Here is a 16,529-nt window from a genome sequence, read left to right on the forward strand (position 1 = left end):
CTAACTGCTTGCTGTTCCCATCTGTGGACTTCTGCATGTTACTCTATTTTCTGTGTTCCCTGTTCAGTACTCATAAAGATTACTAATGGTGATCCTGCTTCTCAAGAGATATGTCACAAATGATTTAGTTTTAATTGCATCTGGTGGTGGTCTCAGAAGGTGGAATTTCCTGTTAGTTTTGTTGTTGTTTTGACACCAGTGAGGATTGTATTCAAGATACAGTGTAATGGGAACCAGATGGAAGGACCATTTTCTAAATAAAATTAGCATGACTGAGTTCTAGCTGTTTCCAAATGAAATTTTGGCTATTAATATGTTTAGAAGGGCCAGGCTCAAGTAATCAAGTAACCAAAAGCCAGTTTACTCTATAACCGGTTCACTTATTTTTTTAGAGTGTATTAGTTTCAGTTGGCTGGTTTTCCTTTTGTCATCATAAAATAATTTTTAAAGAAATGTTGTGTTCCTTTATTTTAATCTTACTTGAAAGGCAGAGAGAGAGATTGAGATTAAGGTGTCAAGAGAGATTTTCCATCTGTTGGTTCACTCTCCAAATACCTGCAATAGTCAGGGCTGGGGCAGGCCAAAGCCAGGAGCACCATCCTGCATGTGGATGACAGGGACCCAAGTACTTGGACCATCTGCTGCTTTTCCAAGCACATTAGCAGGAAGTTGAATCGGAAGTGGAGTAGCCAAGACTCAAACCTGCACTCCAGTATGAGATGAAGGTGGCACAAACAGCATTTTAAACTGTTGTGCCAGAATGCTTGTCCCTGTCATCATAAATCTTTATTAAAAAAAAAAAGTTGGAAAAGAAAAATCACTCCTGATTCCTAGCCATGTTGCTGTAGCTAGAGACTTGGTTTTCTTATCTTTTATTAAGGTGTTTTCATGCATGGGTAGTTGTTCAAATTGATGTTTCTGTAATGGGATGAGTACCAGGAAGCCCTAGTGTGCTATCTTGCTAGCATCACTCCTTAGTAGTTGTTGTTTTTAAGATGCTCAGAACAAATGGATTTTTCCCCAAGAATTCTAGGTATTCCAGAGATAACAGTTTGTACCTTGAGGAATCTAGGACTGCATAAAGTGCCTATAAATTATGTCTAATGTACATACTCAAGTAATGTTAGCTGCTAATATTGTTTCTGACTGGATTGTCTTTCTATCTTAATTGTGTAACTGGTTATATTTCTATTTTTGCATTGCTGTTGAAGAAGCTCAGAAGCGACTTTGCAGGGCGTCCCCTGCCCCCGCAGCCCTCCTTAGCCAAGTAGATTGGATCTTACGTGTATTTTGTACACTCATCTTAACCTTCATTTCTCTCCCTCGGGTTCATCCTTGTGTTCCTTTCCTCTGTAGTTTCCTCACATAATATTTATCTTGTTTTTGTCACATTTTGTAAGAGACTGCAAATCCTTTCTATATGGGAAGAAACATTAATGCATTGAAAATAAACGGTGATGTATAATTCCTATTTGGAACTGATGACATTGATTTTATAGTTAATATCATGTGATGAACATTGGATGGCCAACTGAGCAAAGAATGGATTTCAAACCTTCTAATAAGTGTGATCAGCTACCTTTTAGTAATAATAAGTACAGATATTATTTAGAAAGTATTAACATTTATATTGTTGATATACAAATACTATTTCCTCACCATGCATTGTATATGAGGGTGGTAAAAAACACTATTATTAATATTAGAGAAAACAATAGAAGTAAATTTGTTTTTTTTAAAACAATTATTTATTTGAAAGAGTAACAGAGAGGTAGAGCTCGAGAGTGAGAGGTCTTCCATTCCACTGGTTTGCTTCCCAAATGACGGTAATGGCCAGAGCTGAGCTAATCTGAAGCCAGGAGCCAGGAGCTTCTTCCAGGTCTCCCACATGGATGCAAGGGCCCAAGGACTTGGGCCATCTTCTGCTTTCCCAGGCCACAGCAGAGAGCTGGATCAGAATAGGGGCAGCCAGAACTAGAACCGGCGCCCATGTAAGATGCCTGCACCGCAGGCGAGAGATTAACCTACTGCACCACGGAGCTGGACCCTGGACTTGTGTCTTAATTAAACATCCTAGATGCCTATTCTATTTATGGCTATGTAGTATAAATAGAATATGCCATTTTAAATAGTTATTTTTTGACTTACGTATCGTATAATTTTGGAGGATGGCCCAGGTGCTTGGGCCCTGCACCCCATGGGAGACCAGGAAAAAGCACCTGGATCCTGGCTCCTGCCATCGGATCAGCGCGGTGCGCCGGCTGCAGCGGCGGCCATTGGAGGGTGAACCAACGGCAAAGGAAGACCTTTCTCTCTCTGTCTCTCTCTCTCACTGTCCACTCTGCCTGTCAAAAAAAAATAAAATAAAATAAAAAAATAAAAGTTTATTACATATAAACTGTAAGAGACTGCTTTCTCGATGTTTGTATGTCACTATTAGCCTTTTCTAAAAATGTTGTAGAAGTGCTAGAAAAATATTAATTATTTAAATGGCATAATTTCTTTTTATAGACCTTTTCACTCATAATTTCCTTTTTTCCTTCCAAAGATCAGTGGATAAGTCTGTCATAGTATATGATACTGTAAGTATTTCAAAATCTTGTGACCTTTGTAAATTATATTTATTAGAATATTCAATTAAATTTATGTAGACATAATAGAAAAATATCTCTACATTTTCATAAATGCTAAAATAATTATGCAGGTATTTGTTCTGAGGCAAGCTTGCTCTTAAATACTTAATTAACAATTTTAAGGTGGGCAGTTTTCTTTTTTAAAGATTTATTTATTTATTTGAAAGGTAAAATTACAGAGAGGCAGAGAGAGAGTCTTCCATCTGTTAGTTCACTCTCCAGATGGCCCTGATAGCTGGAGCTGTGCCGATCCGAAGCCAGGAACCAGGAGCTTCTTCCGGATCTCCCACGTGGGTGCAGTGGACAAAGGACTTGGGCCATCTTTCACTGCTCTCCCAGGCCACAGCAGAGAGCTGGATCAGAAGTGGAGCAGCTGAGACTGGAACTGGTGCTCATATGGGATGTCAATATTGCAGGTGGCAGCTTTTCCTGCTATGACACAGCACCGGCCCCAAGGTGGACAGTTTTTAAATCTGATCATAAAAGATAAAGATTGAAAAAGCACCAGAATCAAGAAAATATATTCAGTCAATTACTAAGTATTCATGAATGTGTACATCAAGGTTTTTAGAGAGTGTACTTGATAGTGGACCACCATTCTCAGAGTTTTGAGATTTAGAGACTAGCATAAGAGTAAATTATCCTGGGACTGGAAAAATGATATTTTTTTGTGGATCCATCTGGGCAAAAAATCAAATTGCCTGAGTATGCAGAAAAGTGAATGTCTGACGTGTAACAGAGATGTGGTATTCTCCAAGATAAATCAGTGTTGAATGGAGCCATGTAATGATTGAGTTCAGTTTGTAGTTATGCCAGCAGTTAGAGAAGTAAATCACCAAAATATAGTAGGGTCCAGCAGATAGGCTACACTATTTTTTTTAACTTTTATTTAATGAATATAAATTTCCAAAGTACAGAATATGGATTACAATGGCTTCCCCCCCATAACGTCCCTCCCACCCGCAACCCTTATCCCCTTATCCACTCCCTCTCCACTTCCATTCACATCAAGATTCATTTTCGATTCTCTTTATATACAGAAGATCAGTTTAGCATACATTAAGTAAAGATTTCAACAGTTTGCTCCCATACAGAAACATAAAGTGAAAAATACTGTTTGAGTACTAGTTATAGCATTAAATCTCAATGTACAGCACACTAAGGACAAAGAGCCTACATGAGGAGTAAGTGCACAGTGACTCCTATTGTTGACTTAACAAATTGACACTCTTGTTTATGGCATCAGTAATCACCCTAGGCTCTTGTCATGAGCTGCCAAGGCTATGGAAGCCCCCTGAGTTCACTGACTCTGATCATATTTAGACAAGGCCATGGTCAAAGTGGAAGTTCTCTCCTCCCTTCAGAGAAAGGTACCTCCTTCTTTGATGACCCATTCTTTCCACTGGGATCTCACTCGTGGAGATCTTTCATTTAGGTTTTTTTTTTTTTCCCCCAGTACACTATTTCTTTAAAATACATCCTTAATGGGGCCAGCGCTGTGGATCATTTGGTTAATCCTCCGCCTGCGGCACTGGCATCCCATATGGGTGCTGGTTCTAGTCCCGGTTGCTCCTCTTCCAGTCCAACTCTCTGCTGTGGCCCTGGAGGGCAGTGGAGGATGGCCCAAGGGCTTGGGCCCCTGCACCCGCATGGGAGACCAGAAAGAAGCACCTGGCTCCTGGCTTCGGATTGGTCCAGCGCTGGCAGTGGTGACCATTTGGGGAGTGAACCAATGGAAGGAAGACCTTTCTCTGTCTCTCTCTCTCACTGTCTATAACTCTACCTGTCAAATAAATAAAAAAATAAAAATAAAATACATCCTTAATATTTCTCCTGACCTTTTCATGAGATTTTACATTCACAAAATAGTTACAACACTAAATGTTCTCTGTAAAATATCTCTGGGTCCCAAACATATTTGAATGTTTGATGAAGTATATGTATATATTACATGATGTGTGTTTATGTGTTTTGTAATACATTCTTATATCTATATTTATGTCAGGTATATATAACTATATACCTGAGTGTATTCGAATTCCAAGTGACTGACAGCGCTCACTGGTTTGTAGTGTGTCCAAATCAAATATAGAAAAAATGCAAATTATATTAGATGGTTCAGTTATCATTAGTAAGTTCAAACAGATCAGCAAGAGCCACGGATGGACTGCACTAAAATTTGTAACAGGTATGAGTTACAGTAATGCTGACAATTAAGAAGGTGAAATACTGATAGTACTATAACTAATGCCATTTCCTATTGAATGAAGTTTTGAATTTTTAGTAATAAATATTAGAATAAATTTAGCACATAAAACATTTATGTCAGGTGAGTGTTCATTATAATTGTTACTCTTGCCTGAATAAATATAAACTTTTCTTTGTTGTTTTTCAGAATACTGAGAATATTCTTCACACGTTGACTCAGCACACCAGGTCTGAACTTAACAACCTTGCTGTGTTTTAATTAATTGGCTAATTAAAAAATTAGAAGATATGTAAAAGGTGTTTTTAATAACTAGGTATGTCACAACTTGTGCCTTTGCACCCACTACCCTTTTACTTGCTACTGGTTCAATGGACAAAACAGTGAACATCTGGCAGTTTGACCTGGAAACACTTGGCCAAGGTTAGTAAGTACATCATCTGTCACCCAGCTCAACCGCACTGTCCATTAAAATCAGCAATTCAACAAATCTGACAAGTACTCACATTGCTTTTCTCAATATAAAGAATACATTCCAGTTTAGTACAACTTAAACATTTTAGAGAAGCTAGTGTTAAGGTAGTTGACCCATGTTAAAATTGTTGGTAAATGCTTTGGGTGCATGCTTGTGTATATCACTAGTCGCATGGTGCTGCAGGCTGTTTGTTTATACTTTACACTAGCTTTTTAGATAAATATGTTCTGAGGACAGAAAAGAAATTATAGTTGTATTTTGTTGGTTTTATTTTCTGTCTCATCAAGCAACATTGGTGCTTAATTTTGGAGTTTTATTTTTATCACTGTTGTAGTTAACCAAATAATGGTGCTACTATACAGTTGACAGAGCAAATAGAATGCTTTTGCTGGTATGAGCTTTATGTAATAAAGTTCCAAAAGAGTAGTATTTAATGTAGTATTAAATAGATACTGTTAAATAATGTTGTTTGAAATTCTTAATAGGAAGTTAAAGTATTAAAACATAAATTTAAGGAAACTATTTACTTTTTAATTCAGAGTAGAAATGTTTCCGAAAGAAATACTTTATTGTTTGGTATTATTTCACTTGCCTTTTTGTTGACTTTTTTAAGCACGGAGCCTTGAAGATCAGCCAAAGCAGTTTCCTGAAGATTGGTCGGAGGAGGATGTCTCATCATGGCTTTGTGCACAAGGTTTAAAAGACCTTGTTGGTGTATTCAAGATGAATAACATTGATGGAAAAGAACTATTAAATCTTACAAAAGAAAGTCTGGCTGATGATTTGAAAATTGGTAAGATTAGTAGAAAATAGTCAATCTTAAAAATAACTTAATACCTTAATCTGAGGTTGATTTTAATTCTGTTAATGGTTTATTCTTAATATTCTAGCACTAGAATTATTCTGGTGTATGTTTTTATACAGAAGGAGAGTCTATTACATTAGGGAAAAATTTATTTTTTATTTACTTGAAAGGTGAGTTATGGGGTTGAGGGGGCAAGAGACAGAGATAGAGATAGGTAGGTAGATAGAGATAGATATCTTCCATCTGCTGTTTCATTTCCTCAAATGGCTACAATGGCTGGGGCTAGGCCAGGCTGAAGCCAGAAGCCTGCAGCTTCATCCATGTCTCCCACATGGGTGCAGGGTTCCAAGTACCTGTCCATCTTCCATTGCTTTCCCAGGATGCAATAGCAGAGAGCTAGATCGGAAATGAAGCAGCCAGGTCTCAATCTGGTGCCCATATGAGATGCTGGCATCATAGGCAGAGGCTTGACCTGCCACGGCATAACACTGGCCCCAAGAAAATGTTATATAGCATTTCTTGGGGTAATTAACACATCCTGTAATTGTAAATTTAAAAAAATTGTGATTTATTGTTGATGTTTTAGAAAGTCATTTTAAATTTACTGTTATAACTTCCTTTATATATCAAATATACTATCTTAGCCTATTTAAATCTCTTGGAAGCTTACAGTTTTTTTAAAAAGCTAACAGAATGATGATTTTGTGCGATTTCTAAAAAGTTGAGGTAATTGTGTACTATATGCATACCATACCATGATAGTTACTTTTGTATCACAAGTAACTTATTTTTCTTATAATTTACTTTTTTCTCCAGCAAGTAGGAAATAGAGCGAAGGTTTCTTTTGATAAAATATTTTTTAAAATTTCATTTCAAGTATACAAGTTTCATGTATTTCATATATACAGATTTAGGAACATAATGATACTTCCCACCCTACCTTCCCTCCTGCCGTGCACCAGCCCAGCCTCCTCCCTCTCCTGTTCTCTTAATTTTAACAAAGATCTATTTTCAGTATACTTTGTACTCATAAAATTAACTCTACACTAAGTAAAGAGTTCAGGAAATAGTATGAAGAAAAAAACAATGTTCCTCAACAGTAGAGATAAGGGCTGTAAATAGTTACTGAATCTGAAAATGTCCATTTCACTCCAGTACATTACATTCTAGGTACTCTGTTAGTTACCCCAGGTCAGGAAAAACATAGGAAACCTGTTTTTTTGGAACCGGCTTATTTCACCAAGTATAATGGTTTTCAGTTGAATCCATTTTGTTGCAAATGATAGGATTTCAGTTTTTTGTTTGCTTTACAGCTGAATAGTACTCTATAGTGTATACATACCATAATTTCTTTGTTCAGTCATCAGTTGATGGACATCTGGGTTGATTCCATACCTTAGCTATTGTGAATTGAGCTGCAGTGAACATGGGGGTACAGATTACTCTTTCATATGCCAATTTATTTTCATTTGGGTAAATGCCCAGGAGTAGGATTGCTTGATCATATTGTAGGTCTGTATTCAGATTTCTAAGGTGTCTTCATACTGTCTTCAACGCTGGCTGCACCAGTTTACATTCTGCCAACACTGGATTAGTGTACCTTTGCCCCCACATCCTTGTGGGCATTTGTTATTCTGTATGAGAGCCATTCTAACTAGGGTGAGATGAAACTTCATTGTGGTTCTGATTTGCATTTCCTGATGATTTTTTGACGTGTCGGGCAATTTGAATTTCCACTTTTGAACAATGCCTGTTCAAGTCCTCCATCCATTTCTTAACTGAGTTGTTTGTTTTGTTTTTGTTGAATTTCTTGAGCTCTTTATAGATTGTGGATGTTAACCCTTTAAGAGTTGCGTAGGTTGAGATATTTTCTCTCATTCTGTCAGTTGCCTCTTTGCTGAGCGTTTCCTTTGTAGTGCAGAAGCTTCTCAGCTTGCTGTAATCCCATTTCTCAATTTTCGCTTTGATTGCTTGTGCTTCTGGGTATTTTCCAAGAAGTCTTTGCTTATGCTAATGTCTTGCAGAGTTTCTCCAGTGTTCTGTAGTAATTTGATGGTATAAGGTCATAGATTTAGGACTTTGATCCATTTTGAGTGGGTTTTTGTGTAAGGTGCAAGGTAAGTGTCTTGTTTCATCCTTCTGCAGGCAGAGATCCAGTTTTCCCAGCACTATTCTTTCTCCAAGGATTGATTTTAGCTCTTTTGTCAAAGATTAGTTGGTTATAGATGAGTGCATTGATTTCTGGGGTTTCTATTCTGTTCCATTGGTCTGCATGTCCATTTTTATGCCAGTACCAGGATGTTTTGATTACAACTGCCCTGTAGTATGTCTTGAAATCTGATATTGTGATGCCTCCAGCTTTGTTGTGTAAGTTTGTTTTACCTATTCAGGGTCTCGTGTTTCCATATGAATTTTAGCATTTTTTTCTAGATTTGAGAAGAATGCCCTTGGTATTTTGATTGGTTTCACATTGAATCTGTAAATTGCTTTTGGTAGTATGGACATTTTGATGATACTGATTCTTCCAATCCATGAACTTGGGAGAGTTCTCCATTTTTTTGTGTCTTCTTCTATTTCTTTCTTTTTTTTATGTTTTGTAATTTGGATCATAGAGATCTTTGACATCCTTGGTTAAATTTATTCCAACGTATTTAATTCTTGTAGCTATTGTGAATAGGATTGATCTGAGAAGTTCTTCCTCAGCCATGACATTTCCTCTGTATACAAAGGCTATTTCTGTGTGTGTTATTTTTTTAATTTTTTAAATTTATTTGAGAAGTAGAGTTACAGACAGAGGGAGAGACAGAGAGAAAGGTCTTCCATCCACTGGTTCACTCCCCAAATGGCTGCAATGGCCAGAGCTGGGTCAGTCCAAAACCTGGAGCCAGGAGCTTCTTCCAGGTCTCCCATGTGATTGCAGGGGTCCAGGCACTTGAGCCATCTTCCACTGCTTTCCGAGGCCATAGCAGAGAGCTGGATTGGAAGAGCAGCAGCTGGGACATGAACCACTGCCCATATGGGATGCCAAGACAGCAGGCAGAGGCTTAGCCGACTATGCCATAGCACTGGCCCCTGTTTGTAAATTTTATATTCTGCCACTTTTCTGAACTCATGAGTTCCAGTTGTCTCAGTGGAGTCATGTATATTTAGAATCATGTCATCTGCAAACAGAGATAATTTGACTTCTTCCTTTCCAATTTATATCCCTTTGATTTCTTTTTCTTGCCTAATGGCTCTGGCCAAAACTTCCAGGACTATATCGAATAGCAGTGGTGGGAGTGGGTATCCTTGTCTGGATCTGGATGTTAGTGGGAATGCCTCCACCTTGTCCCCATTCAGTAAGGTGCTGGCTATGGTTTTGCCATAAGTTGCCCTGATTCTGTAGAGGAATGTTCATTCTATACCCAATTTCCTTAAGGTTTATATCATAAAAAGTTGTATTTTATCTCAGATGCTTTCTCTGTATCTATTGAGATAATCATGTTTTTTGTTGTGATGTGTCACATTTATTGATTTGTGAATGTTGAACCATCCCTGCATACCAGGGATAAGTCCCACTTGGTCCAGGTGAATGATCTTTCTGATGTGTAGTTGGATTCGATTAGCTAGTATTTTATTGAGGATTTTGGCATCTGTGTTCATCAGGGATATTGGCCTATAGTTTTCTTTCTGTGTTGTATCTTTTTCTGGTTTAGGAATTAAGGTGATGCTGCCCTCATAGAAGGAGTTTGGGAGGCTTCCCTTTCTTCAGTTGTTTTGAATAGCTTGAGAAGAATTGGAATTAGTTCTTCTTTAAATGTCTGGTAGAATTCAGCAGTGAAGGGGCCAGTGCTGTGGCGTAGCGGGTAAAGCCGCTGCCTGTAGTGCCTGCATCCCATATGGGCTCCGGTTTGAGTCCTAGCTGTTCTACTTCTGATCCAGCTCTCTGCTGTGGCCTGGGAAAGCAGCAGAAGATGGCCCAAGTCCTTGGGCTCCTGCACCCATGTGGGAGACCCGGAAGCTCTTAGCTCCTGGATTCGGATCAGCACAGCTCCAGCCTTTGCAGCTATCTGAGGGAGTGAACCTGTGGATGGAAGACCACTCTGTCTCTCTACCTCTCTTTTTCTGTGTAACTCTGACTTTCAAATAAATAAATATTTAAAAAAATTCAGCGGTGAAGCTATCTGGTCCTGGGCTTTTCTTTGTTGGGAGGGTCTTTATTAATGATTCAATCTCTGGCATGGTTATTGGTCTGTTTAGAATTTCTCTGTCTTCTTGACTTCGTTTTGATAGACTGTGTGTGTCCAGGAATTTGTCCATTTCTTCTAGGTTTCCCAGTTCGTTGGCCTACAGCTCTTTGTACCTATCCCTGATATTTTTTTCCTATGGTATCTGTTATTACATTTCCATTCTCATCTCTGATTTTATTGATTTAGGTCTTCTCCCGCTCTTTTATGATGTGAATGGTATATCTGTTTTGTTTTTTGGAAAAAAAAAAAAAAGCTCTTCATTTCACTAAAACTTTTTTTTGGTTCAATTTTGTTTATTTTTTCTCTAATTATTTCTTTCCTCCCTTTAATTTTGGGTTTAGTTTGTTTCTCTAGGTCCTTGAGGTGCATTGATTGCTCATTTTTTTGGTACCTTTCCAATTTCTTGACGTAGGCACCAACTTTTTTTTTTTTTTTTTTTTTTTTTTGACAGGCAGGGTTAGACAGTGAGAGAGCAGACAGAGCCAAAGGTCCTCCTTCCATTGGTTCACCCCCCAAATGGCTGCTAAGGCACGGCTGGCGCACTGCGCCGATCAGAAGCCAGGAGCCAGGTGCTTCCTCCTGGTCTCCCATGTGGGTGCAGGGCCCAAGCACTTGGGCCATCCTCCACTGCACTCCCGGGCCACAGCAGAGAGCTGGACTGGAAGAGGAGCAACCAGGACAGAATCCTGCACCCCAACCAGGACTAGAACCCGGGGTGCCCATGCCGCAGGCGGAAGATTAGCCTATTGAGCCACAGCACCAGCCCCAGAAACTTTATTTCTCTTTTAATTTCTTCTATGACCCGCTGTTCATTCAGGAACTTGTTGTTCAGTCTCTATGTGTTTGTACTTGTTCTAGAGATTGTTGAGTGTTGATTTCCAGCTTCAATCCAGTGTGGTTAGAGAAGATGCATGGTATGATTTTGATTTTTTTAAATTTTGAGACTTGCTTTATGGCCTAGCCTATGGTATGCTAGTGACAGTTCCTTGCACTGATGAAAAGAATGTGTATTCTCCAACTTTGGGATGAAAAGTTCTGTAGATATCACTTAGGTCCATTTTCTGTCTAATTGATCTTTCCATTGCTAAGAGTGTGGTGTTGATGTCCCCCATTACTATTGTATAGGAGTCTATGTCTCTCTTTAGATCCATTAGCATTTCTTTTAAATAGCCATATGCACTGTAATTGAGTGCATACATATTCATCATAGTCACATCTCCTGTTGAATTGATCCCTTAATCATTACATAGTGCCCTTCTTTACCTCTTTTAACAGTTTTGTGTTAAAGTCTATATTGTATGATACTAGGATGGCTAAACCAGCTCTTTTTTGGTTTCTATTAGCATGGAATATCTTTTTCTATCCTTCACTTTTAGTCTGCCTGCAGTTTTGTTGGTGAGTTGTGTTTCTTGTACATAGCAAATAGATGGGTGTTGTTTTTAGTCCATTCAGCCAGTCTGTGTCTTTTAACTGGAGAGTTGAGGCCATTTACATACAAGGTTACTATTGATAAATAATAACTTGGCCCTGCCATTTTTCCATAAATAGCCCTCTTGTTTACTTTGGATTTCCTTTGTGCTCTTATTGGGAGATTTTCTGCATAGCAAAGGTTTTTTTTTAAAAAAAATTCTCTGATTTAGTATTTTAATTGGTTGATTTCTTGTTAATTTCTTACAGTAAATCTCAACAGTATAAGCAGTACTTAAAAATGTGAAATGGTTTATTTGAAAGAAAAAAATAGTATAATAAAAATAATTATATATTTATATTTAGTCTTTAATTTTATATTTAGTTTTTGTAGCCAGGTAAATAAGGATTAAGCAATTCTTCCAGGTTCAGTGAATGGATTGAAATGTTTTTCAAAGATGAACCTCAGATTTAGTAGTAATATTTCATACATTTTTGTATAGCTTGTGTAGTAAAGGACCAAGGAGCTAAGTCGAATCTTTTATAAATTATTTTTTAGTTATACTGAATTTCTTTTTGTGTTGAATTTTAAGGAAAGCAGACCCTTTCTCAAAACAGTAAGTTGGACTAATAGAAAATTAAAACTAGGTCTAGAAACAAGTGTGTTAGGAGGCAAATGGATAAGTGTATGAATATATGCTAATGAATTTTACTGTATAAATGCATAACTATTTCACTTTTTTTTTTTTTGTCTTTGAAGTATACTATTAGACAGTTCCCGTGTCAGTGTGAGTAACTCTAAATTTAACATTCAGCTTATGGAGAAGGTTGATTAATTGTGCAGTAAAATACACTGCAGTGGTTAGAGACCAAAGTAATTATATATTATGTTTGACTTTAAAAATTATGAGTATTTTTTTTAAGGGAAGGGGTTTATTAGGGAACACCCAACAGACTGGAGTGAAGGGGCGGCGAAGGAAAAAGAGAAAGAGAATATAAGAAAGAAACAGGAGAGGAGCTAGCAAGGAGAGAAGAGAGAGAAGAGAGATGAGAGGAGCCGAGAGAGAGAGCCAAGAGACCAGAGGAAGAGGCTAGAGAGAGGAACCAAGAGAGAAGAGTCAAGAGAGCGCAGGGGAGAAGGGCCAAGAGCCAAGAGTTCAGGAACAGGCCCTTTTAAAACTTTGCCTGAGGGCGGGCAGGGAAGCAGGAGCAGTGAATCCCATTAGGATGGGGGTGGAGCCTGGCTCAGGTAGCTGGGCCATGCGGCCACCTGGCTACAACTGTGCCAGTTTCCTAACATTCCCCCCTTTTGTTTTTTATAAAGCAGGATTTGTATGGGATTATGTTAGTCCCAAAAGTCCAAGAGGGGTAGAGGGACGATGATCTGTCTTTAGAGCTACTTTCTGCTGACATGGGGCGACGAGGTACTCTTCGCTGGCTGGGGGCGATGTCTCAAGCCACTGTCTCCTAGCTGGGAGCCTTGTAGCAGCATTTGGTTGACCGCCTGGTTGTTGAAGGCCTTTGTTTGTTCCATTATAACCTTCTGTAAACACTTAGACACTGTAGTATGAGAGACAGGGTGAGAATAGTAGCCAATGATCCTAAGAGTAGCACTAACCAGGTAATGAGAGGATTTTATAGAGGAGAGGAAATGGAGGGGGGGGTCTCTGGACCCTTATGGGGACAGTTTGATGGATGTGGTTTAAAGCTGATTCCAGCCAAGACTGGGAGAAAAGCCACTTTTGCAGGTAGCAGGGTTTGTAGAGAAATTTTGAACAATTATACAGCATTAAGTAGGGAAGAGGACCATCAGTACACACAGGTTGGGAGTAGAGCCATTGGTGGTAGAGTAGAGGTTATGATTACAAAGGAATGAGGCCCAGGAGTGGGCTAAATCAGCTGCGGTGGTCACTTTGGAAGCTGGGCTGAGTGAAGGGCTTTTTAGCTTAGAGCCAATGAGATCTGTGGCTCTGACCTGGGATCCTTCAACAAATTATGAGTATTTTTAAGGAATTGAGCAGTCTCTCAAATCTTTTTTTAGTTGGCCTTTTCCAAACATACCATAAGGAAGTTTGTGCAGGTTTGAATGTCTGCATCAGGTACTTTATGGATAATAGTCATTGTCTAGGATTGGGTTAATGAACACCTGAGGTAGAACAAACGTAGAGTTTTAGGAAGCAAATAACTGTCTGGCATTACATTAACATAGGAATGTCCAGATTACACCTTCAGAAAATCTAAGATATCCTAAGGCATTTGTGCACCCTTGAATTTGTGAACACTACTATAACATTTAATATCTTAAAAGCATGAAGTTTAAAAGGGAAAGAGCAATGAAGTCACTTACAGAGGTCATCTTGGGCAAGCAGGAAGTCCACTGACTGCCACATGTATCTGCACATTGGTCTCAGTTTATATCTGGGCTGTGGGGTTATTAAACAGTATGCTGTGTTCTTAGGGTTTGGAATTACTGTAGCCCATACAGTGGCAAAAACTTAGTGTGATAGATGCCAAGGAGCAGTTATCAGTCATGGAATCATAGATTACTACCTGGGAAAGAGATTTTTTTTAGAGGGTCACTCTTTCTTTTGTTCTTTTTTCCCCCAAAATATAAAAACACACAGGACATTTTTACGATTTTCTAAGTTAAAAATTGTATCAAATTCTTTTTCAAACTTTATACTTCAATTGTCTTCATATCCTCAGATTTTGAAAATTTCATGCCTCTGTAGTAATACCTCATTATGTGGATTTTCACAGATAGCCTCACTATGTAACTGCATATATCATTAAGGAATTGAACAGTTACCATTTTTTCCTTACGCACCATTAAAGCAGAATCACTTGTTCCAATGTAGTAGCTGTGCGCTGGCCCACTACTGAACTGGGCATGGCTCTTCTGGTTGCCTGCTGTTCCTGTGAGTTCTCAGTGGGCTTTTTGTGGCCAGCTTTACTCAGGCCTAGTCAGTTGTCTTGTAGCTTCCATCCACACAGATGTCATCACACAGATGTCGTCCACACAGACGTGGACACTGGTGGTTTGTCCATAGTCACTCACATTGTGAGGTTTGTGAGGCTGTCTGGCTACCTTTTTTTCTCCATGGGGTTTGAGTTGGCCATCAAGTTGCTTTGATTCAGAGACATTAAAAAAAATTAGACTGCTTCTACCACTATCTTCTCCAAATCTCCCTTTAAAAATCCCTGATATACCTGGAGTTGTGTTTTCCATTCTTATGCCAATATCATTTTTGTCTTGTCTTCATGTCTCTCTCTGAATATTTTATCTTGGTCATTCTTTTCTGAAATTTGCTTTTTAAAATAAAATTTTCTTTAAAAAAATTGGAAGGAGTTCTGTAGTCGTCTTTGCCAGCAGCTAGCGTTTGGTTCTGTTGTTCTGTGACTGAGCGAGCAGGCAGGTGCTTGGGGAGCCTTTGTCTCCAGTCTCCACCGCTGCTGTGGCGGTGACCCTCCCAGCACACACATGGGGAGAGTAAAGGGCGCCAGTGAATGGTGTCTCTCCCTTCGTGCATGCAGATCTCTGCTCTGTGCTGTCGTTCCCATCTTCCAGGATGGCAACCCCGGGAACCCACTCAGCATCTGTTTCCTCAGGGCTTTTCAGAGCCTTGCTTTATGTTGTTTTGTGCATTAGATGGTTATTAGAATGACAGAATTTTCCAGGATGACGTACGAGGGAAAAAGGAAGGCACTGGAGCTCGTGCCCATTATAACCTGTAGAGAAGCAGATGCTTCCTCAGGATGGTGGTAAGCCCGAGCCAGACAGTCCCTTGCCTGCACTGCGCTTATGGAGCAGTCAGATTTATCATGCTTATCCCCACCCCCAGTGCAGAGGAGCTGTTTGTGTCCGGGGTATGGTGAAGCTCTGGACGTGGTTTGGTAAATGCTTCCCGAGAGCATGGTGCTCCGACTCTGCTTTGAAAGCCCTAAAACTGGACAAGGATAACACCTAATGGAACCTTTTCTTACCTAGAGCATTTTGAAGTAGACCTCCTGTATCCTCTATTGTAACTATTGTAAGCACTCAAAATGTTAGTACAAATATATAATATTTTGATAGGAAAAAGATCTTTGTTCCAGAATATTAAATGTCTGTGTTTTTATTATGAATAGTTTAGTTAGCTCTTTAAATGAGATGGCTATGTCTAATGGCAGCGTGTTCCACACATACAAAAAAAAATCAGGAGCTAGTTTGTCAAGCCCTGTGTGTGCACAGGTGGAGGATTTTCACTGGGCAAGGTATCAGGAAGCATAGCAGTCAGGTGTTTCTGCCATCGTGTCCTCTAGTACCCATACTGCAGTCAGTCCTCACCGTTCCCAAACCTTTTTCTGTTCATTTTACTTGTTTAATTATCTGTCTCTACTCTGATTTCACTCCTTACTTAGAGCACATGGTCCATCCTAACTTCTTTTAAACCCTCCATTGTATTTGCCTGGCAAAGTAAAAATACGCAGTTCAGGGAGCAGGAATTTAGCCTAATGGTTAAGTGTTCTGCATTCCACATCCGAGGACCTGGGGTTGATTCCTGGCTGTGGCTCCTGACTTCAGCTTCCTGCCACTGTAAATCCTAGCAAGCAGCAGAGATGGCTTAGGTAGTTGGATTCTTGGCTCCCAGCTTATGGCTTTGGCCCTCGCTGTTGTGGGCATTTGGAAAGTGAACCAGCAGATGGCAGCTCCCCTCTCTGTCTCTGTTTCTGCCTCTCAGCTGGAAAAAAAAAAAGAAAGGGCAACTCTGCCGACCCTTGGGAAATGCAGTAA

At 39.3% G+C, this 16,529-nt stretch overlaps 1 protein-coding gene across 8 annotated transcripts in view; it reads left to right on the plus strand.

Moving 5' to 3' along the window:
- WDSUB1 (WD repeat, sterile alpha motif and U-box domain containing 1) overlaps nucleotides 1-16,529 on the plus strand; it is a 66,300-nt gene that overhangs the window by 22,913 nt on the left and 26,858 nt on the right. For 7 of the 8 annotated variants that reach the window (XM_089328287.1, XM_051849524.3, XM_089328286.1 and 4 more), the window contains 4 exons: nucleotides 2,549-2,582; nucleotides 5,029-5,069; nucleotides 5,156-5,262; nucleotides 5,928-6,107. In XM_089328287.1, the coding sequence (XP_089184413.1) occupies nucleotides 2,549-2,582; nucleotides 5,029-5,069; nucleotides 5,156-5,262; nucleotides 5,928-6,107 (362 nt within the window). The remainder of the gene's footprint in view (nucleotides 1-2,548; nucleotides 2,583-5,028; nucleotides 5,070-5,155; nucleotides 5,263-5,927; nucleotides 6,108-16,529) is intronic. The other variant, XR_016230851.1, reaches the window with a different exon arrangement.

This window comes from Oryctolagus cuniculus, chromosome 3 (genome assembly GCF_051225735.1).
Source record: "Oryctolagus cuniculus isolate XC-2025 breed Fujian yellow rabbit chromosome 3, ASM5122573v1, whole genome shotgun sequence".
Taxonomy (NCBI): domain Eukaryota; kingdom Metazoa; phylum Chordata; class Mammalia; order Lagomorpha; family Leporidae; genus Oryctolagus; species Oryctolagus cuniculus.